Below are 21,193 nucleotides of genomic sequence, written 5' to 3' on the forward strand. Positions count from 1 at the left end.
TCTCCAAGTAGCTCCTCTAAGAACCACATATAAGGTGACTTCTGGCATGGCCACCTGAAAACTCCTAGTTCCCTCCTCCCACCATCCTTCCTTTGATGTCCCTTTGAGCTGGCACCAGCTGGGGCATTAGTTAACCCCATAGAGCACAGTCCCATCTCAACTGGCAGAAGGGCAGACAATCATTCAAGGTCTAGCCTGGGTTCTTGGCGGTCTGGTCACTGGCCTATCTCTACTTGCATAGCCCACTTCCTATCCAAGTACTGCTAATTCTACCCTGCCCCAACCAGAGGAAGACTCAACAAGTGCCATGGTCAGGTTTATTGGGGGTAAGAACTGGGCAGCTCCTTTATGAAAGGAAACCGGACTGCACTGGACCCCAGGGCAGCTTCCGGGCCCCAATGTGGGGCATCCATGGTCCACCCACTCCCAGGCAGGCTCAGGCTCCTCTCCGTGATGTTGGACCCAAGTTCTGGGTTGTGGCTCTGGGTCTCAGCTTGGTCTTGACTCTCTGGGCTCTGCCACCCTGACCTCGGCCTTTATTACCAGGCCTCTGCTCCTTCCCTCGCTGCTTTTTGCCCAGAGGTCTCCCCTGCCGTTTCTGCTTAGCAGCTGTGGGGAACAAATCTGCAGGAGAGAAATGGTTAAGGTCCTCAGAAGAAATAAACAGGGCCACGGTGTCCCCAGCGCAGACCCAGCGCACCTTCCTCAGGCTCCTCGCCCACAGCCTGGCGGAAGTACTCGGCATCATCCTCATCGTCTTCAGGCTGGCCAGCCCCCACTGCCTCTGGCGCCCCTGGGTCCTCAGCGTCACTGTCACCGTCAGCCTTTGCCCTGGCTCGTTTTATGCCTGCCAGGCTCTTCTTCCTGGAGGACAGGCGTGCCGAGGGTCAGCCTGCCCAGCCTCCCGCCCCCACCCCCCTCTGTCCAGCGCCTTTGCATACTTGTGGGCCTCTCGCAGCTCCTGCTTGCGCTGCACGTTCTCTGCCTGCTGGTTCTGACGCTGGGCCTTCAGCCGTAGCTTCTCCTCCTTTGCTGCCAGGATGGCCTGCAGCTCCTCTTCTGTCTTGTGTACTGTGAGGAAGGATCAGACAATCTGTAAGGTCACATCGGGACTGCCGAACACTGCTCTCCCGGCTGGCCTCACCCTGTCCCCTCACCGAAACTGTGGAAGAGGACATTGCCGTTCCCAACACCCTCCTGGATCTTGATGAGCTGCAGTGTCATCCGGGGACCAATCTGGCAACATGTGGACGGGAAGAGAGTCAGGCTAGCCTCGGGACTGGGGGCCCTGAGGGCTGCCATAGCCACCCCTCACCTCTGTAAGGCGGATGGCGCTCTGCTGGGCCTGCATATTGCCACGACCGGCCACAGCCTGGGGCAGCTCTGTGGTGTTGTGTTCTCCGTCTGGCTCTGCCTCACTTTCTGACAACCCCGCACCCCTGTGTGAGACAAGAGGTTAGCGCAGGCTCCGCAAGCCACATCTAAGGACCCTGAGCCACAGCCGCCTCCAGCGGTCAGGTCCTTACGCGGCCAGCAGCTCACTGATGTCCTGCAGCCGGCTCATGTTGGGGAACTTCTCCTGTAAGAGCTTCTTCATGCCGCGGCTCGCGCCCACGGGGACCACTTTGATGCTGCTGCAGTGGAGGGAGCAGAGGGGGAGGTGAGGGCCCAAGAGTCCACGTCAGCTCTTCGCCCCCTCCTGAGCATGCATCAGGGCGTTTACTTTGAGTCTGAGCCATCACACAATCTCAGCAGCAGAATCCTCATCAGGTGCACGCTCATTCCACACCGAGCCCCCCACCCCACCCCCACACACACACTCACTAGTGTCGGAAGTCCAGCTCCTGGGAGTCAGGATTGTAGTTGATCAGGAGGCAGCGCTTAATGGTGTTCAGGTTGACCTGGGGTCAGAGGCAGGGCAGTGAGCTGCCTGGGACTCACACTGAGAAGGCGCGCTAGCTTTCTCTGTAGTCTGTGTCTGCAGAATGCACTAGGGAGGCCCCAGGTGTCAGGGGCTACAACCAGGGTCCTCAGATTGTCTGGGGTGCTGGCTAAAATTCTCAGTTGCAGGGCCACCAAAGCCAGCCATTAGACTTAAACCTTGTAAGGGGCCTAATCTGAGAGCCCCTGGGGCCAGGGTTTACCATCTGACGATCTGGAGCCAGGAGTGTACTTGAAACCCTTGCTAGGTGGCTAATGCAGAAAGATCACAAGTCTAATGCTAGCCTGGTCTAACATACGACCTTGAATCAAGAAAAGGGGGCAGAGATATGGCTTAGTTGGTGAGTGCTAGCCTACAATGCACTAAGCCCAAGTCCGATCGCCAACACCTAAAAGGTAAGTTGTATACCTCTCAAGGTGGACTAAGCAGAAGAGATTAAAGATCAGAAGTTCAAGTCCAGCGTCGGCCCCACAGGTGGGAGGCCAGCTTGAGATTCGAGAGATCCTCTCGACATAAGTCACGTCGGCTCCAGCCCTGCCTCTGAACGTAAGACCTAGCTGCTTTATGCCCATGAGCCTCTCCACTCAATGGGGACACACCGCATGGCCTGCGATACCCACCAACCGCCCAACCACAACCCCAGCAGCTGTCACGAGATCTGCCCACCGTGTGCACGTTGATGGATGGGAACAGGTTCTGGAACATGGTGGCCATGAGCTTGACGTGCATGCCCTGGGGACCGAAGTTGTTGAGTACTAGGAGGGGCGGGTGGTTGAACTGCTGCTCGTGCATGCGGTGTCGGCGCAGGGAAGAGACCACGTCCCGTATCAGTGTGTACTAAAAGGAGGGCGAGGAGAGGCTAAGGACCACCGGTGTGACCAGGGCCCTCTCTAGGCAAGCTGGGCTCTCATGTCTACCCTTCTTCACCTTGTTGATCTGGAAGGTCAGGGTGGGGCCTCCTGGGAGTCGCATCAGCTTCTGCCAAAGAAAGGTTGGGTGAGGGTGCAGGGGTCTGGCTAGCGGGTGGGGCAAGGGGAAAGCCTTGCTCCCTCACTTCAGAGCGTTTACTTTGAAGCCAGCATCACAACAGCTCAGGGCAGTGGGTTCATCATGAGAGGAGCATCTGGGCCCAGGGAGGGAAAGGCGTGGTGTGGGCCCACTCACCAAGTATACACTGCAGTCGGTTTTGCTCAAAACAAGGAAGTGTGTGACCCCCAGGGGGCCGGCCACGGCCACACAGTCCTTCAGGGTGTTCTTCTTTCGAACCTGATAAACGGAGAAAGAAATGGACAGACATTTCTTATTGAGTGAAGACGCTTACACTGATGATTCTGAGATGTTATTTCTGACCAGACCCCCTTTCTGCATGGATTGGGGTCTTTAGAAATTATAGCCCCTGCACACTCAAAAGTAACTTTTAAGCATTTTTGTACAAGTGTGTAGGGGCCCACAGATGAAGGTCAGAGGACACTTGAGAAGCTGTTTCACCCCCTCCACTGTGGGGCACAGGAATACAGTTTAACAGCAAGACCCTTTTCCCGCTGAGTCGCCTGGCGATTGCCCCCAACGTGCGACATCACTACTATTATTATTATTTTACGAGGCCTATGTGGTGATCTCCCCTCCTTCCTATTCCCGATTTCGCCTGTACACCATTTCGTCTGGATCAAGCGGTGCCGAGGATTCAGCCAAGGCCTCCCACATGGAAGGGGTGCGCTCTGCTACTGAATCTAACCATCGGCTCATGGCCGCAAGTCCTCGCCAAGACGCGGAGCCCCGAGACCGGAGCTGAAGGGCTGAGGGGTGCAGACCTGCAGGCGGGTGGCGGTGAGCGGCTCCATGACCCGCCGGACATCCAGGCTGAGCTGCTGCACACTGCGGCCCGCGCGGCCTCGCGTGAACACGAAGGAGTGCGGCTGCGCGGCGTAGGCCTCGAGGTTGCGGAGCTGCGCCTGGGCGCGAGCGCGCTTCTGATGTCGGGACTGCGGGGACGACAGGCAGGCGGTGAGCGCCCAGGCTTCCGTCGCGACCCCACCAGCGCCCCATGCCCGCCCGGACCGCCGCGCCTCACCCGCCCCGACTGCCCCATGCCGCCCGCTTCCCCACGAGGCAGCCTCTGTATTCGCTTCCGGCGCACACCGCTCACTTCCGTGCAGGCGACTCAAAGACCTTACGCACTGCGCGGCCAACTTCCGGTGCGCCGCCGCTCCTAGCTCTTCCTACTTCCTGTGGGCCGGCCAGTGACGTCATCCAGCGGTTCTTAGCTACGGGTGGCTTAAAGGACCAAAAAATCTTTCCAGGGATTGTTATAAAGGTGCTGTTCTCCTTTCTACAGTCAGTTGAGCGTTCGAATCCTTATCCTGAACGTTTCAGGAAGGCGTGCGACTTCCTCCCTGCCCCCGTTTTTTTTTGGCCTTTCAGGCAGTTTTTTATTCTAAAACAGGATCTCACAACACGGCCCACGCTGGCCTGCAACTAACAGATCCGCTTGCCTATGCTGAGCGCTCCGATTAGAACCACCATTCTTGGCTGGCTAAACTCACACAGATCGTGGGCCTGTGTCTTCCAAGCACTGGGACTAAAGACATGTACCATCATGTCCACGCCCTCTCCAAATAGATTGTATTTATTTATTATCTGTGTGGCGCGTGTGTGGTTTCACACATGAGGAGGTCAGAGGGTAATTTTAAGAGTCGGTTCTCTCCTTCTGCCATACGGGGCCTGGAAATGGAATTCAGAGCCTCAGACTTGGCGGTGGGCGTCTCTACTCATTGAGTCATCTTGCCAGACCTCTAAAATGTTTTAAACTATTATTGTGTTATGCTCATGGGTATTTTGCACGCACAGATGTTTGTGTGCCACTTGTGTGCCTGTGGAAACAGGAAGAGGGCATCCTGAGAAAGGAACTGGAGTTGCAGATGGTTGAGGAGTCTGCTCTTAACCCCGAGCCAGCTCTCCAGGCAATTTTATCTTACAATCAGCTTACCAACATCAGGTTTCCTTATGTTTTCCATACATCCCTAGTTTAGGTCGACTCCTTCGTTTTCTCTTTCTTCCTTATGTCCACTTCCTTCCTTTATTCCTGCCTCGCTTTTCTCTACCTCATTCTTCTGTTGTCTGCCTCCTAAGTATCCCGTCTCCCTACCTTTCACGAATAAAGATGCAGTCCTGATCCTGGGCACTCTGCTCCCTCACACTCGGGGCTCAACCGGTTGTCCCCCCAGATCCTGAGGGCAGCTTTGCTCCCCAGCATCCTGTCTGCAGATGGGCAGAAGTGAGGAAACTTCCTTCGGAACCCAAGCACTCTGAATCTCAAACTGTCCTCTTTCCCCCACCCTCACCATCAGCTGCAGGACTCTGCATTCACTCTACCCCTTTTAGGATCTCCCTCTGCACCTCCTATTTTGCCTTCCCACCCCATCTGGCTTCCTTTTTTTTTTTTTTTTAAGAATTGTTTATTTTATGTAGGAGTACACTGTAGTTGTCTTTAGACACACCAGAAGAGGGCATCAGATCCTATTACAAATGGTTGTGAGCCGCCATGTGGTTGCTGGGATTTGAACTCAGAACCTCTGGAAGAGCAGTCGGTGCTCTTAACCGCTGAGCCATCTCTCCAGCTCTGGATTCCTTCCCGCCCCCCCACCCCCCAGACAGGGTTTCTCTGTGTAACCCTGGCTGTCCTGGAACTCACTCTGTAGAGCAGGCTGGCCTCGAACTCAGAAATCTGCCTGCCTGTGCCTCCCGAGTGCTGGGATTATCGCCCAGCCTAGCTTCCTATTCTTATTCCTCCCTCACAACATCATCACCAGCTGTCAGTGTAGCTAAACAGGCCCGAGCTATTTTCTTTCTTTCTTCCCCTGACCCCCTGGTTTTTTGGAGACAGGGTTTCTTTGTGTAGCCCTGGCTTTTCTGGAATTAGCTCTGTAGACCAGGCTGATTGGACTCACAGAGACCCTCTTGCCTCTGCTTCCTGAATGCTGGGGTCAAAGACGTGTACTACCACTGCCTGGCAGATATTTTCATTTTAAGGTGTGCAATGTGCACAGGAATGTGAACACACTCATCCTTTTTCTTGTTTTTTGAGACAGGGTTTCATTATGTAGACCAGGCTAGTCTGGAACTCACAGAGATCCATCTTGTGAGATCCTAGTCTTCTTGAGAAGACTAGGCTGACGCCATGACAGACTTCAGGTTGGCAGTTAAGGCCTAAATCTCTGTTTTAAAGAACTGGGCAGGGGCTGGAGAGATGGCTCAGCAGTTAAAAGCACTGACTGCTCTTCCCGAAGGTCCTGAGTTCAAATACGAGCAACCACATGATGACTCACAACCATCTGTAATGCCCTCTTCTGGAGTGTCTGAAGACAGCTACAGTGTACTTACATATAATAAATTAAAAAAAAAAATCTTTAAAAAATAAAAAAAATAAAATAAAAGAACTGGGCAGACTCAGGCAAGTCCAGGCCTCGGAAGCTGCCCGCCACCTGGTCTGACGCAAGGACAAGGGGTCAGCAGCAGTTTCCAGGCTTCCCCAGGGACAGTTTTTAGCCCCTACCCCATGCCCACCCCTGTAATGGAATGTCTGTAGAGATGGACCCAACAGATTGACACAGAGGTCACCTACCCCAGAATTCCCTCATGGCCTTTAAACCAGGCCTGCAGGCTCACTCGGGTGTCTCTCTGTCTTGGTAATGGAGACCCCAGCATGCTGGACTTCTGCAGAATAAACACTCCTTGCTTTTACATACCGTGTGAGTCCAGAGTGTCATTCTCCGGCGAGTTCTGGACCCTTACGCCTGAGTGTTGGGATAAAAGGCAGGTCCCACCACACCCAGTCATAGCTAGTGACTGATAGTTTGAAGAAGGCTCATATATTCCAATGTTTGGTCCCCACTTGGTGGAAGAGTTAGGGAAGGATTAGGAGCTGTGACCTTAGTGGAGGAGGTGTGTCACTTTGTGGATTCAAAAGGGATGTTATCTTTTCTGCCAATAAACCAATCCAAGACAGATTAGAGTATATTAAATGCAGGCTTCCTGAGAAGCTGCCCCACCCCCCACCCCCCACCTCCCTCAACCCCGCGGTGAGTTCACTGGCCCCAAGGCTGAGGCCAGGGAAGTTACGAGGCGGGGGGTGGGGGGGTGGGGGGGGGCTGGGGGGGTGGGGAGACCAAAATGTCTGGACTATATAGGGAAGAGCCTCTGGGAAAAGAGCACCCCAATCCCCGGGCTGCAAAGGTCAGGATTGGGGGCAGGGTATGCCAGGTTGAGACTGAGGGATGCTGGGAGAACTGAGAAGCCAGGTCTGCTCTGGTATGCAAAACATGTACAGCACCTCCCTCCCCCCAGTCAGGGTCTGAAACCAAACAAAAAGGTCACTCCTCTGCTTCCTGACTCAGGCCCTCAGTTACTGCTCCAGCATCATGTCTGTCTGTCTGTCTGTCTGTCTGACTGCTGCCATGCTCCCTGTCATAATGCTTATATTACAGACTCACCCTCCGAAACTATGACCAAGCCCCCAGTTTTCTTATATAAGTTGCCTTGGTCATGATGTCTCTTCACAGCAGAAGAGTGACTAAGACGAGGATCTAAAACAAAGAGGCGCCGGGCGGTGGTGGCTCACGCCTGTAATCCCAGCACTCTGGGAGGCAGAGGCAGGTGGATTTCTGAGTTCGAGGCCAGCCTGGTCTACAGAGTGAGTTCCAGGACAGCCAGGGCTACACAGGGAAACCCTGTCTCGAAAAAACCAAATAAAAAAAAAAACAAAAACAAAAACAAAAAACAAAGAGGCTCAAAGCAGCGCAGAAGCTTGCCGGGTAGGTAGCACACGGACAGAAAGAAAGCCGCCACAGTCACAGGGCATCTACAGGCAGGAGCCAGAAGACTATCAGAGCCAACACAGAACAGCCCGCAGATAAACCGGTCCACTCCAAAGTTCCCTTTTGTGTCCTCTAAAACCCCAAGCCCCTGCGCTTTGGTACAATCTCCACTTTGTTGTTCTAGCAAAGGACTATCTGTTCTACGCTGTCCTTTATTTTCATGTTGCCTTCATCAATATAGATCTACCCCCGCCCTTAAGATAGGGGCTCACTGGCTGGCTCAGAACTCACGGAGACCCAGCTGCTGCTGCCTCCCAAGTACTGTGATCAATCATGCGCCACCACATCCTAAGGTTTTGTTTTCTTCTGGCAATACTGGGTACCAACCAAGAACCTTTTCAGTGCTCTACCACTGAGCCACACTCCCCAGCGCCTCGCTGGGGGATTCTAGGCAGGGGCTCTGCTGTTGAGTCACTCCTCTACTGGCTGCTAGGGTGAAATGAGAAACAAATTTTACCCTTTAAGGGTGTCCCCAGAAGCTGGGCGGTGGTGGCTCATGCCTTTTATCCCAGCACTTGGGAGGCAGAGGCAGGTGGATTTCTGAGTTCAAGGCCAGCCTGGTCTACAGAGTGAGTTCCAGGACAGCAAGGGCTACACAGAGAAACCCTGTCTCCCCAGAGCCAGGCATCAGGAAGCTCACTGATACATTGTCTCTGCCATGGCTGTCAGAGTCTGGAGCCCACTAGTCTACCAGGGACCAGGGCCTCCCATGCTCTGAGAGTCTGAGAGAAAGGAAGAAGCTCCCAGAGGGCAGCGGCCTCTGTTATCACGCGCTGGAGGCCTGGGCAAGGGGGTCTGGCTTTTCTGCTCAGAGTTCTCACACTGGAAATGCTAAATATTTACACTTGAGGTGCTCCCAGGCGCCATCCATGCTCTGGGGGATGGGTAGTTTCCAAGTCCTCTCTTGGCTTCTGTCCTTTCAGCCTCCTGCACCCAAAGAGCCAGAGGCCCTCCCGGTCCTGGTCCTTCATCCCCTGCCTTCAGGCCTTCCTCAGATTTTGTGGGTTTGCCGCAAACCTCACTGGAGCCAGCATCTGGGCTGTGAGAGGTGAGAGCGGGGTAGGTGGATGTAGGTAGATACTGATCGTAGCGCGTATCTGGTCTTGATTGTGTGTTTGTGTATGCATGTGTGTATATGTGAGTGTGTGTATGCATGTGTGCATGTGTGTGTATGTACGTATGTGTGTATACGTTTGTGTGTGTGGGCCATAGGGAGGTTTCCAGACCTCCTGTTTACTTCAACCTTGCCAATGAAGGCAGCCACATGGGCCAAAGAAAAGACTCTGCCCCGTGCTTGGTAGCTCCCGCCTGGTGAGCGGCCGCTGTAGCTAATGCACCTTGCCTCTGGCTCAGAAGTTCCCACGTCTCAGTGCCTGGGAGCAGAACCTCAAGTGCTCCAAATTGGTGCCTTCCTATCTCCTGGCTCACTCACCCTACGTCCCTGCCATGCCACCCGCACAGGCCTCTTTGCTATGAATTCTTTTCAGCACATCTGAAAGGAGATCCAATCCTAGGACCTTTGCACCCAGGGTTCCTTCTGAGTAGGTCCAAGGGTATGACTCCAAGTGCCGAGTGCCCGGGAGTGGTGGCCTGGGGTCCTGGGTGTGAACTCTGCAGGGCAGGAGTGGGCATCGCAGTGTCACCTGGCCGGAGACACTGCGTGGGGCATGGCACCGTGTCATGTAGGGTCATCTAGGGATGGAGAGACTCAGGCAGTAGGATCCCAACCTAGTTCGGAAACAGCCTGAGCTCCTAGTGACACCATGTCTCAGATTAGAAATGAGGGGCCAGGCAGGAGTGATGTCTAGGGTTCCATCCCCTGCACGCCCCGCCCCCCACGCAAAATGGAGGTTTTCTCTTTAAGTGGGAGCCCACAAAAGGCTCTGAGGGGAGAGGTGACCAGGTCCAGGTGTCCGGAACCGAGGGTGGAGAGGGATTTGGGGTGTTAACTGATGCTGGTTGTTGTATGAGGTGGGATAAACCGACAATCTGCGCTGCGAGCTGCATGTCAGCCCTGTCGTGGAGCACTACCGTGGGAAGTGAAGCCCAGGGATCAATACTTTAGTCCTCCCTGGCTACCTTGGAGCTTTGGGACCCCGTCAAGGCTAAAACTGTAGTCTCCTCCCTCTTCACTGCAGGTGGCGGCCATGGGGACTGGCAGGCTGCAGCTGCTGCTCCTGCTGGGCGCTTGGAGGGCGCTAGGAGGTGCGGCGCGATGCCGCGTCACCCTGGTTTTGTCCCCGCAGAAGGCAACAGGCGCCGTCTGCAGGAGCTCAGAAGCCACCCAAGACAGCGAACTGGCCACGCTGCGCCTGCGCCTGGGCCGCCACGAGGAGCTGCTGCGCGCGCTGCAAAGGCGTACGGCGGAGGGCGGCGCGCTCGCGGGCGAGGTGCGCGCTCTGCGCGAGCACAGTCTCACCCTGAACACGCGCCTGGGCCAGCTGCGCGCGCAACTGCAGCAGGAGGCGGGGACGGAGCCTGACCTGGGGGCGGAGCCTGCTGCCGCGCTTGGTTTGCTAGCGGAACGCGCACTGGACGCTGTGGCCGAAGCGCGCCGGACGACGGAGCGCCTGCAGCAGCTGGACGCGCAGCTCCGTGAGCATGCGCAGCTCATGAGCCAGCATAGCAGCCTCCTCGACCGCCTGCAACGCGCGTGTGCGGGCCAGGAACGGGGCCAGCAGCAGGTAGCTGTGCCACGTGATCGGTGTCAGGGGCACCACCCACTGCTCAACGGGTGGGGTGAATGGCTGGGCAGAGCCTCATCGGCTGCACGAAAATATTCACAGCGCCTAGGCTTACACGCACTATCATCATACATAAGGACTTTTTTTTTTTTTTTTGTAGTTTTACTAGACAGGGTTTCTCTGTGTAGTCGTTGCTGTTCTGGAATTCACTTTGTAGACTAGGCTGACTTTGAACTCAGATCCACCTACCTCTGTCTCCCAAGTGATGGGATTAAAGGCGTCTTCCACCATTCCAGACTTGCATATCCTTTAAGGATTTATTTTCATCTTAATGTGCGTGGACGTATGTATGTCTGCATGTGTGTTTGTGCACCTCGTGTGTATACAGGCCAAAAATGAACTGGAACTGGAGTTACAGATGACTGTGAGCCACCTTGTGTGTGCTGGGAATTGAACCTGGGTTTTCTGGAAGAACAGGCAGTGTGCTCTTCACTGCTGAGTCAGCTCTCCAGTCCCTAAGACAATATATTCCTGTAACTACATGCGACTTCTGAATTTTGGCCAATTTCTGTCACCAGTCTTTTTGGGTTTTGTTTGCTTGTTTTTCGTTTTGGGTTTTGTTTTGTTTTTGAGATAGGGTTTCTCGGTGCAGCCATGGCTGATGTTTGTCATGGAAGTCATTTTGTAGGCCAGGCTGGCCTTGAATTTACTGAGATCTGCCTGTGTCTGCCTCCTGACTTCTGGGATAAAAGGCAGGTACCACTGCCTGGCTTTTTTTTTTTTTTTTTAATTGAGATAGGGTCTCATGTAGCCCAGGCTAGGTTCTAGCTCCTTGTGTAGCCGAGGATGACCTTAATTCTCATGTTCTGCCTCCTCAGCGCAAATGACAGACATGGGACAACAGCCTAGTTGGCTGGTTTTTCATTCCTATTGGTTCTGGGGTCCCTGGGACCTCCTATATGTGAGGTGACTGTTCTACTGAACCACATCCCCAGCATCGGGCCTGAATTTTGAATTAATGATGGTTCTGTAGATTTTCCTAACTCGTCCACGGCCCATGTGCTCCTGCTCGGCAGAGAAGCTGTGATCTACGGCAGACTGGGAATCGGCTGAGCGCTCTCTGAGCTCCAAAGCACAGAGTCAAGGAAGCATGGTGTCATCTGAAAACCCAGCACACAGAGGTAGAGGCAGGAGGGTGTTACAGGTTCCAGGCTAGCTAGTTGGAGTGAGACCGGCTTCTCAAAAAGAAACAAGAAAAAGCCTGGCTGGGAGCTGGCTCAGGGCCTCAGTCCCATCCCCAGCGCCATGGAAGCCTGGACCTGCCTGTGTGTGCCGTGTCTGCTCCAGTGCTGCACCGGGCACACAGGTTAACTGTGGCATGCTGACTGCCAGGCCAACTCAAGTGCAGTAAGAGACCCTGTTTCAAAGGAGCAGGAGGGTGGCAGAGCAGGACACCCACCACCCTCCTTTGCCTTCTGTGTGTTTCCTAAAGTGGGTGGTAAAGCTGAGACGTTGCCCTGCCTAGTTTTTTTTTTTTTTTTTTTTTTTTTTGTTTATCTGGTAGGGTGTTTGATTTATGGACCCTGCCTATCCCACCCTATGCCAGGAGATATCTGGCCTCTTGAGCTGAAGGGGGGTTAATGTAATTATGTCTGACTGTGTGGCCCCAGGTCCTGCCACTGCCCCTGGTGCCTCTGGTTCCTCTGAGCCTAGTAGGCAGTGCGAGCAACACCAGCAGGAGGCTGGACCAAACTCCAGAGCACCAGAGACAGCAGAGCTTGAGACAGCAGGGGCCTCCGTCTTCTCCGCTGCCCACGGGGCACCTTGCCGTCCCCACCAGGCCAGTGGGTAAGTCAGAACACGCCTGCTGGGTGGGGTGAGAGAGGGGGGGGGAGAAGAGATCGGAGGACCCAGGGGTTCCAGCGCCTTTTGGATAGATGGAAATACTAGAGTTAGGATTTGGCTGGCAGTGTGAGGACTAGAAGAAATGACACTCTTATTCTGATGAGGGGATTAGAAAGGACTATTAGTCTGTGAGAACAAGCTGGAAATGTGTTTCAGTGGTAGAGCACCCAGGTCTTCAGTTCCCTTCCAACAGTACAGAAGCAAACAAGACCGATCCTCTCACTAATTAGGAAGAGAAAATAGGCATATAGATACTCTTTTTGATTTTGACAGGGTTTCTCTGTGTAGTCCTGGCTGTCCTGGAACTCACTCTGTAGACCAGGCTTGGATTAAAAGCCTGTGCCACTACAGGGGCACTTTTATTTTGGTGAGGGCATGAGAGATTAGAACTGCTACTTTGGTGAGAAGGTGGCTCATAGGATCCTGTATATTGAGAAAAGAGGGACTGGTAAGGAAATCGCTCTTCCTCAGGTGGAGACAGAAGATGATGACTTTTATTTGGGTAAGGGGACTGATGAAAACCAGGACTCTAATCCAGTAAGGGGTTGGTTGGCTCAGTCTGCCCGTTGCCACAGGCCCATGGAGGGATTGTGCAGAGGCTCACGGGGCAGGTCATTGGCAGAGTGGAGTGTATGACCTGCGGCTGGGCCGTCGCCTGGTGGCCGTGTGGTGTGAACAGCAGCAGGAAGGTGGAGGCTGGACTGTGATCCAGAGGCGGCAGGATGGCTCTGTGAACTTCTTTACCAACTGGCAGCATTACAAGGTGTGTGCTTGGGGTTGGGGTGAGAGACTGATGGCCAGAGAGGACGCCCCATCCTCTTCTCTTGCCCTTCCAGGCGGGCTTTGGGCGGCCAGATGGAGAATACTGGCTGGGCCTGGAACCCGTGCATCAGGTGACCAGCCGTGGGGACCACGAGCTGCTGATACTCCTGGAGGACTGGGGGGGCCGCAGGGCACGTGCGCACTACGACAGCTTCTCCTTGGAGCCCGAGAGTGACCACTACCGCCTGCGGCTTGGCCAGTACCATGGTGATGCTGGAGATTCCCTCTCCTGGCACAATGACAAGCCTTTCAGCACTGTGGATAGGGACAGAGACTCATATTCTGGTAAGGAGAGCTTTTATTCTGGTGGGAGGGTAGGGAGGTGGAACTGCTATTCTGGTTAAGAGTGAAAAGCAGGAAAATTAGGTTTTCCCTTCTTCGGGGAGGCTGGAGATGGCTCAGCAGTGAAGAGCGCGCACCATTCCTCCTGGACTCAGTTCTCAACAGCCTGTGACTCCAGTGCCAGATCTGACACTTCCGGCCTCTGTGGGCATCCACGTTAAATAGAAATGGAAAGTTTCCTTTCTGGAGAAAACTGGGAGTGGTGGTACTGGGCTGCAGTCCCAGCTCCAGAAGCAGGCCTGAGAGGCAGGAATCTCAGATCATCCTTGAGATAGCAAGCGCCAGGTCAGCCTGGGCTACATGATACCCTGACTCAGAAAGAACCTCGCAGTATGAAGGCTTGTCTGCCAGAGAACAAGGGGCTTTTATTCTGATAGGGCAACAAGGAGAGAGAGAGCTGGGCCCCCTGCAATCACACTCTACCACTGAGCTATAGCCCCAGTCTCCCCCACCCCCCAGACAAGGTTTCTCTGGGGAGACAAGGATAGCCCTGGCTATCCTGGAACTCACTCTGTAGACCAGGCTGGCCTCAAACTCAGAAATCCGCCTGCCTCTGCCTCCCACGTGCTGGGATTACAGGCGTGCGCCACCACTGCCCGGCTTGTTTATTTTTGAGACAGGTCTCACTGTGGAGCGAGGCTACTCTAACACTCCAAACTCCTTTGCTCCTGTCTCCCATGTACTGAGATTACAGGGGTGCACCAGGAATAAACCTAGTAAGGAAGCAGAAGCCTCTCCCCCAAAAGGAATGAATGATAGATCATCACCTTGCCAAAAATGTGGGAAAGGCATGCCTCTTATTTTGGCGAGGAGATGGGGAATTAAGGCTATTACTCTAAAGAAGAAAATGAGAAGCCAGAGCCTTTTATTTTGGTGAAGAGATGGCGTATCAGGGTTTCTATTCAGTAAAGTTGGGAAGGTTGAAGAATGCTTGCAAAAGCTTTGCACAAAGAAGTGCTGGTAGAGTTTTATTTTGGTGGGAAAAACGAACTCTCTCTCCCTCTCTCCCTCAGGTAACTGTGCCCTGTACCATCGCGGGGGCTGGTGGTACCACGCCTGTGCCCACTCCAACCTCAATGGCGTATGGTATCATGGAGGTCATTACCGGAGCCGATACCAGGATGGGGTCTACTGGGCCGACTTCCGTGGTGGGGCGTACTCTCTGAAGAAGGCTGTTATGTTGACCCGGCTTGTGCGATTGTGACCGTCCCAAGAGCACTCGAGGGTGTTCCTGTCTCCTCGAACTGGTATCTTATAGCAACACAAGGTGTCCACACGCTGTGTCTGTCGTTCCTGTGTGCACCTAGCCAGGCTCACTCTCGGGGCCCGCCGTCCTCCTCTTCCTCTTCCTCCTCCTCCTCCTCCTTCAGGTCCTCCAGGATGAGGTGGTCCAGGTCATCCAGGAGGCCTCCCTGGCTCAGGCACGTGGCCACCGTGGAGCCGCTGCTGATGTGAGGGTTGCTTGGGTGCAGCACTTTGGGGAGGTGGTTCTGCTTACGGCTCTTGGGGTGGGCGCAGGAGGTCCCAGGCACGTGGGGCTCTAGGGGAAGGGGCGTCACTGAGGTAAGAGGGGACTGGGCTATGCAGGGACACCCACTGGAGCCAAAGGACACAGAGATCAGAGGTCATAAAACCTACAGGTGTTGAAACTCTAGAGGGAGGTGGGAACCTGACCACAAAAACAGACTCACAGGTAGCGGGGACATGGGCCTACCAGGCTGAACACCACGGAGCTGCTGGATTCCACGGGAGGAGGGAGAGAGGAGCCAGGGAACCGTGGAGGACTCGTGGGAGGAGGGAGGACACCCGGGGGCCGATACACAGGGATGCAGAATGCGGGGTGTGCGCCAGGGCCTCACCTCTCCGGTTGTAGCAATCTGCGGCTGAGCAGGAGTGGGTGTGTGTGCTGCGACGATCCAGGTCGCGGTCCCAGCGTGGGGGCAGGATCCGGGTGGGGTACACAGGGAAGCCGCACCCATAGCAGGGTGATGGGGACCCCATCTGTGCCCAGCCCCTGGGGGCCAGCAGGGCTGTGAGGGGCTGAGGGGGTGGTTGGGCACAGGGGACAGGAGGAGGGGACTAGGCTGGGACAGGGCTGCGGGTGGGCTGGGCTGGGACAGGGCTGAGGGTGGGCTGGGGTCCGGGCCCTCACCGGAAGTTGTGGCGACACTTTGGGCAGTGGAACTCTGCCAGGCCCCACATCTTGTCGGCCGGTACTGGTTCGTAACGCTTCCTACACTTGCGACACCGTGACACCTGAGAAAGTAGAGCCCATAGTTGTCGGGGCCAAGGAGCAGGGCTCAGGCACGTCTCACTTGGTCTGGGGTAGCCTTCAACTCCTGGTCCTCCTGCCTCCACCTCAGTGCTAGGATGACGGGCCTGTGCCTGACATGTGGTGCTGGGGACGGAGCCAGTGGGTTCGTGGGTACGAGGCTGACCCTGCACCGATGCAGCTGCGGCCTCAGCTTTTATCAGAAGTACACTAATAATCAAGAGGTCGGGAAGCCCAGCCAGGCAGGGCAGTGCAGGCCTTTAATCCCAGCCCTCAGGCAGAGGCAGGTGATCTCCGAGTTCCAGGCCAGCCAGGACTGTGTAGAGAGACTCTAAATCAAAACATAAAAGAGGTTAGAAAGCCAGATTGGGGTTTGATAGGTGTCAAAGCCAAAAGTTCAACTTCTTAGGTTCAAGGATACTGAAGCTGTGCTTTTTGTGGCATGCATGAAGGCCCCGGGAGGTGTGGAGGCAGGAGGATGAGCGGTCGGTCCAAGGTCACCCTCAGCTACATATTGAGTCTGAGACCAGCCTGGGCTACGTGAGGTACTCTCAAAAAACAAAGCCAAGCCGGGCTGTGGTGCCTGTAATCCCAGCACTTGGGGCAGGGGTAGGCGGATTTCTGAATTCGAGGTCAGCCTGGTCTACAGCGTGAGTTCCAGGACAGCCAGGGCTACACAGAGAAACCCTGTCTTGAAAAAACCAAAAACAAACAAACAAAAAAACAAAGCCAAGGGTCTAGGTGGTGGAGTATGCCTTTAATTTTACCACTGGGGAGTCTGGGGGGAAGGCAGCTGAATCTTGGAGTAAGAAGCTAGCCTGGTCTACAAAGCAAGTTCCAGGACAGCCAAAGATACACAGTAAAACCCTGTCAAAACAAACAAACAAAAAACAAACAAACAAAAAAAAACCAAGAAACAAACAAACACCAAACCAAACAAGGGGCTTGGAGATGGGTCAGTGGTTAAGAGCCCTTGTTATTCTTGCAGAAGACCCAGGGTCAATTCCCAGAACCCATGTGGCACTGTGGGACACAGACATCCCTATGAACCAAATGCTAATATGCATAAATACACTAAAAAATGAATAAAAAACAAACAAAATGAAAGGGGCGGGGAGACGGCTCAGTGGGTAAAGTGGGCTGTGCTCATGGCACTGAGTCCAAATCCATAGCACACACGGAAGAGCCAGGCATGGCTAAATGGGCTTATGACCCAACTCTAGCCCCGGGGAAGCTGGATCAGGGGACTTCCTGGGCCATGCTGGTCAACACATTAAGTGATGAGCCCCAGGGTTCAGTGAGGCCTTGTCTCAAAAAAAAAAAAAAAAAGTTGGAGGGCAACTGAGAAACACACCTAGCGCGAACTCTGACCTCCACTTGCGCATGGCATACACACAGATAACGCATGCACACACGTGCCCATAACACCTCTCCTCCCTCTAGTTGATGACCTTCAGTTAGAAACACAATTTCTGGACACAGGGGTACAGGACAGAACTAAGCTAAGTCTGAATTTATCACCTCCTTCCTCTGGGGCACACGGCGCCACCACACATGGTCACAGGAGGAGCAGGCAAACTGTCGGTCCACGGCAGGGATGAGGTCATCTTGGGCTCTTTGGAACATTCGAAGATTGGCTTCCGTCAGGGGCAACAGAGAAGTGGCTACTGCCTGCAACACCAACGAGGATAAAAAGGTCACCTCTGCCTCTGGACGCCACAGAGAGCACTCCGCCCCTGCATCGCCTCCATCTGCACCCTGACCCACTCCAGACACCAACGCACCTGGATGTCTTGGTCCTGCTTCATGTCCTCTGGTGGGTCCTGAGGGGAGACACGAAGGGGAGGGCAGACAGAAGCTGGAGACAATGTCCGGGTGCTACGCCCATGCTGAGAGCGGGAGAAGCCGTGGGGTCAGGACCCTGGCTCTACATAGCTCTAGCTGCGATGAAACATTACTGCCTGTGTAGAGAGCTTTCCAGTTAGTTACTGGAGCTGGGTCTGGTGACATAGGCCAGTCATTCAAGCCACTTGGGAGGGTGAGGCAGGAGGATTACAAGTAAATAGAGAAGGATGGGGCATGGCTTGGCATTAGAGCACTTGCCGATTATGAAGTCCCAAGTTCAATCCCTAGTTCTGTAAAAACAAAAGCACAACGTCCCAAATGTCCTTGAGAACTGGATACATTTGGGTAGTCATTTCCTAGATGGCCCAGAACCTGAATTCACTCAGTGATCACGGCCCATGGAACCCAGAGCCATGGCTGCATGACCTCGCAGAGGCCACACATGTGACACCTGGCCTCTGATGCCACATGGTCTTAAAGACTAAAAAGTTTTCTAAAAAACGTGTATGTGTGTGTCTCTTCCCATGTGCAGTGCCCACGGAGGCCAGAAGAGGGCGTCAGACACCTTGGAACTGGGGAGCTGGGATCCTCTGTGGGAGCAGCAAGAGCTCTTAATTGGAGATCCATCTCCTGTCCTTTGGCCACGTGACTTTAAAAAGCTCTAGGCTGATAAGGGATGGTGGGCAAGCCTGTCTCTCTTCGAGAGTCCTCACAGAGGGACCTCTCAGAGCCCAGGCTTGGTTCCAAGGGGCTAGAGTTTGATTCCCTGAAGTCAACGGCTGGTCTCGGGAACCTGGTGACCGTCCGGACCCTGGGCTGTGTTCTTGAGTAACTGGATGGCCTCCTAGGACCACGAGGAGGGCAGAGAATGGACCAAGGCCTGCAGAGCTGCTCTACGTGTACTCTCCATGAAGGCTACTTCCTGCTATCATTATTATTTTATCACGTTGTTTATAGACTAAACCTAAAGAATATTATTGGTAGGATTCTCTTAGATGCCCACCACGGTGGTGCACGCCACGGTGGTGCACACCTTGATTCCCAGCTCTTGGTAAGCAGAGGCAGGTAGATCTCTGTGCGTTCAAAGCCAGCCTGGCCTATCTAGTGACTTTCAGGGCAGTCCAGCGCTGGGCTATGTAAAGACTCTACCTTACACAAAACTAAACTCTGGTATGTCTTTCATGCAAATCGAATGTGCAGGGGACCAGCTACAGACGCTGAGAAGCAAAACAACCATACTGCCTTGATTCCTTCCTCCTGAATGGAGATTCAGGTGGCTTTCGTCCCCACATCTGCCCAGCCCAGCCTTTCTTCTGGTGCCTTGAGCCTCCCTCGACACCCTGTCTCCTTATCCTACTGCCCTGTCTCCTCCATTTGAGCAATCAGCACGGAATGAGCACTTACTGTTTGCAGGCTGCTTGGGAAAGGGAAGGACCCTAGATGGTGAGGCGGGCACTCAACACACTGATCTGTTCCTTCTGCCCAAGAGAAATGGGGCTCGCCCCTTCCTCCGGGGACGGGGTGGGGACCGGGGTGGGGTGGGGGTGGGGGACAGGTTACCTGAGCGTCCAGATCGTTGCTTAGCTCCTGTCCATCTTTCTGCTTGACACCTAGTGGGAGAACATGGGAGGGGCGCTGGAAGGGTGTAGGACTTCCAGGCTCTCAGAGCCTGAACCCGAGTCAGGGTCGCTAATGCGCTACAGCAATTCTTAAACCACACCCACTCAGTGTCCCCCCCCCCCCCTACCCCCAGGGCTGACTCACCATACACGATAGAGCGCCCAACTCCGGTGTGATCGCTGCCAAACTTCCTCATAAGAGCCCCTGCCTTCTTGGGGGACACTTTTCCATGAAACTTCTCCCGGAGGCGCCTGACGCTCTTCTCCAACTGGGATGGAGGGGGGGGATGAGCGCTGATGTCGGGGGCGACCGGGAGCAGCGCCTGCACCTCCATTCTCCTGAACTTGACCCTGGCTTCTGGCCTCCGCATCCCCATCCCCCCTCCCTTTAAGCCATTTCCTGGAAAAATCCAAAGTTCTCCAGGCATTGGGGGATGGTGGAGACTGCGGCGCGTCCCAGCCTCCGCGGTGCGAATTTGGGCTCTGGCGGTGTGTGTGTGGCGGGATGCAGGCCAGGTTACCCCATTTCCTTCTGCCCTCTGACCCTACAGCCCCACTGTGCCCAGGGATGGAGGAGGGAGACGGCCCAGGGGGCAGGGGTGTTCCCGGGAGCCCTTTCCCCGCGGCTTGTCGCCGGTGGCGCGGCTGTCCTACCTCCACGCCATCCTGAGCCATGGTGGCCGGAGCACACCTGGCCGCGCCTGGGTCCGGGCCTCGCTAGCCTGGGTGGCGTCGGCGCAGCTCCGCCTCCCTCGGGCCCCTCTTTCAGTTTCGTTTCTGCGCGAAGCTGGGGGACCCTGAGGAGACCCCGCCCAGGCCTTGCGGCCACGCTTCTGATCGCGCGCCCTGGAGTGCTCCCGGCTGGTGCTCCCGGGCCTCGGCGCGCGCCTCACCGCGTCCTGCGCAGCAGCGCAGCCGGGCCGGGGATGCAGCGCGCGGCCTCTGCAGTCGGTCACATGTCCCCACGCTGCGCGGGGTCCGCGTCTTCACGTCCCCCGTGGGGGCGGAGCCGCACCACAGCTCGGTGCTCCCGCGCTGCTCCTCCTATGCAGAACCCAAAGCTTCTTCGGACCCCTGGAGCACTTTGCTATGCTCAGCAGTTCTAACCCCCACAGGATCTCTCTCTCTCTCTCTCTCTCTCTCTCTCTCTCTCTCTCTCTCTCTCGCTCCCCTTCTCCCAGCCTCAGTTTCCTCCTCTGTAAAATGGGCATGGAAGATAGGCATGGTGACACACACCTGTCACTCTAGCATTTGGCAAAAAGACCAGGAGTTTAAGTCTGTCCTAGACTCTGTGTGACCCAGTTTCAAAAAGAAAAAAAGAAAAAAAAAGGAGGGGGAGGGGAACACGCTAGGACAAAATGAAAGATTTTTTTGGGGGGGGGGTTTGGCAAGCTTTACAGACTTCTCCAGAGAATGGGCTCCAGATTCTAAGAGACCTGGGTGCCCCCGCCCCGATTTAAATACCTTCCTCCCAGTGAACCTCTCTTCCTTGCCCCTTTTGGTCCAGGGGTTGGGTCTCACTCTGGTCCAGGAGCACAGAAATCTTGCTGGGTGGTCTGGCTGCCATCAGCAATAAAGGTGGATACCACAGGTGCAGGTAATGGTGGTTTACCAGTGAACCGGAAACCAACACCAGAGCGGGGAGAATGGAAACTGATCTACCCGTCCCTTCAGCCTCTGTCCCAGGGGCGGCCCCTATGCTCCAGCCCACTCTGGAACTTTCTATGTAGCTGAGGATGACTTTGAACTCACCATTCTGCTTCCACCTTCTGAATGTGGGGGCGGAGTGTCTCACTGTATATATAGCCTTGGCTGTCCTTAAACGTATGGTAGGTGTGGTGGTCCTCCAGCCTTAGTGTCTGTAGTACTGAGATTAGAGCTGTGAGCCA

The 21,193-nt window shown here is 54.8% G+C and overlaps 3 protein-coding genes and 2 non-coding genes across 5 annotated transcripts; 1 reads left to right on the forward strand and 4 right to left on the reverse strand.

Annotated features, from left to right (window-relative positions):
- Positions 1–303: 303 nt before the first annotated feature.
- Ppan (peter pan homolog) lies at positions 304–4,130 on the reverse strand. Its single transcript, XM_052188969.1, has 12 exons — positions 4,014–4,130; positions 3,754–3,924; positions 3,107–3,208; positions 2,870–2,920; positions 2,609–2,779; positions 1,825–1,901; positions 1,527–1,634; positions 1,316–1,439; positions 1,158–1,236; positions 942–1,071; positions 701–864; positions 304–624 (listed from the first exon to the last, which is right to left on the reverse strand). The coding sequence occupies exons 1-12, from the start codon at positions 4,029–4,031 to the stop codon at positions 437–439; spliced, it is 1,383 nt and encodes a 460-aa protein (XP_052044929.1). The 5' UTR covers positions 4,032–4,130; the 3' UTR covers positions 304–436.
- On the reverse strand, positions 1,701–1,780 carry LOC127690433 (small nucleolar RNA U105B). The gene has a single exon (XR_007979124.1). It is a non-coding gene; the product is annotated as a small nucleolar RNA U105B (small nucleolar RNA).
- On the reverse strand, positions 2,982–3,064 carry LOC127690428 (small nucleolar RNA SNORD105). The gene has a single exon (XR_007979120.1). It is a non-coding gene; the product is annotated as a small nucleolar RNA SNORD105 (small nucleolar RNA).
- Positions 4,131–9,824: 5,694 nt separating the features above from the next.
- On the forward strand, positions 9,825–14,842 carry Angptl6 (angiopoietin like 6). The gene is made up of 5 exons (XM_052188970.1): positions 9,825–10,499; positions 12,170–12,347; positions 12,980–13,167; positions 13,241–13,511; positions 14,582–14,842. The coding sequence occupies exons 1-5, from the start codon at positions 9,963–9,965 to the stop codon at positions 14,770–14,772; spliced, it is 1,365 nt and encodes a 454-aa protein (XP_052044930.1). The 5' UTR covers positions 9,825–9,962; the 3' UTR covers positions 14,773–14,842.
- A 39-nt stretch (positions 14,843–14,881) lies between these two features.
- Shfl (shiftless antiviral inhibitor of ribosomal frameshifting) lies at positions 14,882–20,317 on the reverse strand. The gene is made up of 8 exons (XM_052188971.1): positions 19,959–20,317; positions 19,450–19,573; positions 19,246–19,295; positions 17,625–17,663; positions 17,362–17,511; positions 15,721–15,824; positions 15,428–15,582; positions 14,882–15,108 (listed from the first exon to the last, which is right to left on the reverse strand). The coding sequence occupies exons 1-8, from the start codon at positions 19,977–19,979 to the stop codon at positions 14,882–14,884; spliced, it is 870 nt and encodes a 289-aa protein (XP_052044931.1). The 5' UTR covers positions 19,980–20,317.
- Between the last annotated feature and the right edge of the window lie 876 nt (positions 20,318–21,193).

This window comes from Apodemus sylvaticus, chromosome 7 (assembly GCF_947179515.1).
Source record: "Apodemus sylvaticus chromosome 7, mApoSyl1.1, whole genome shotgun sequence".
NCBI lineage: Eukaryota > Metazoa > Chordata > Mammalia > Rodentia > Muridae > Apodemus > Apodemus sylvaticus.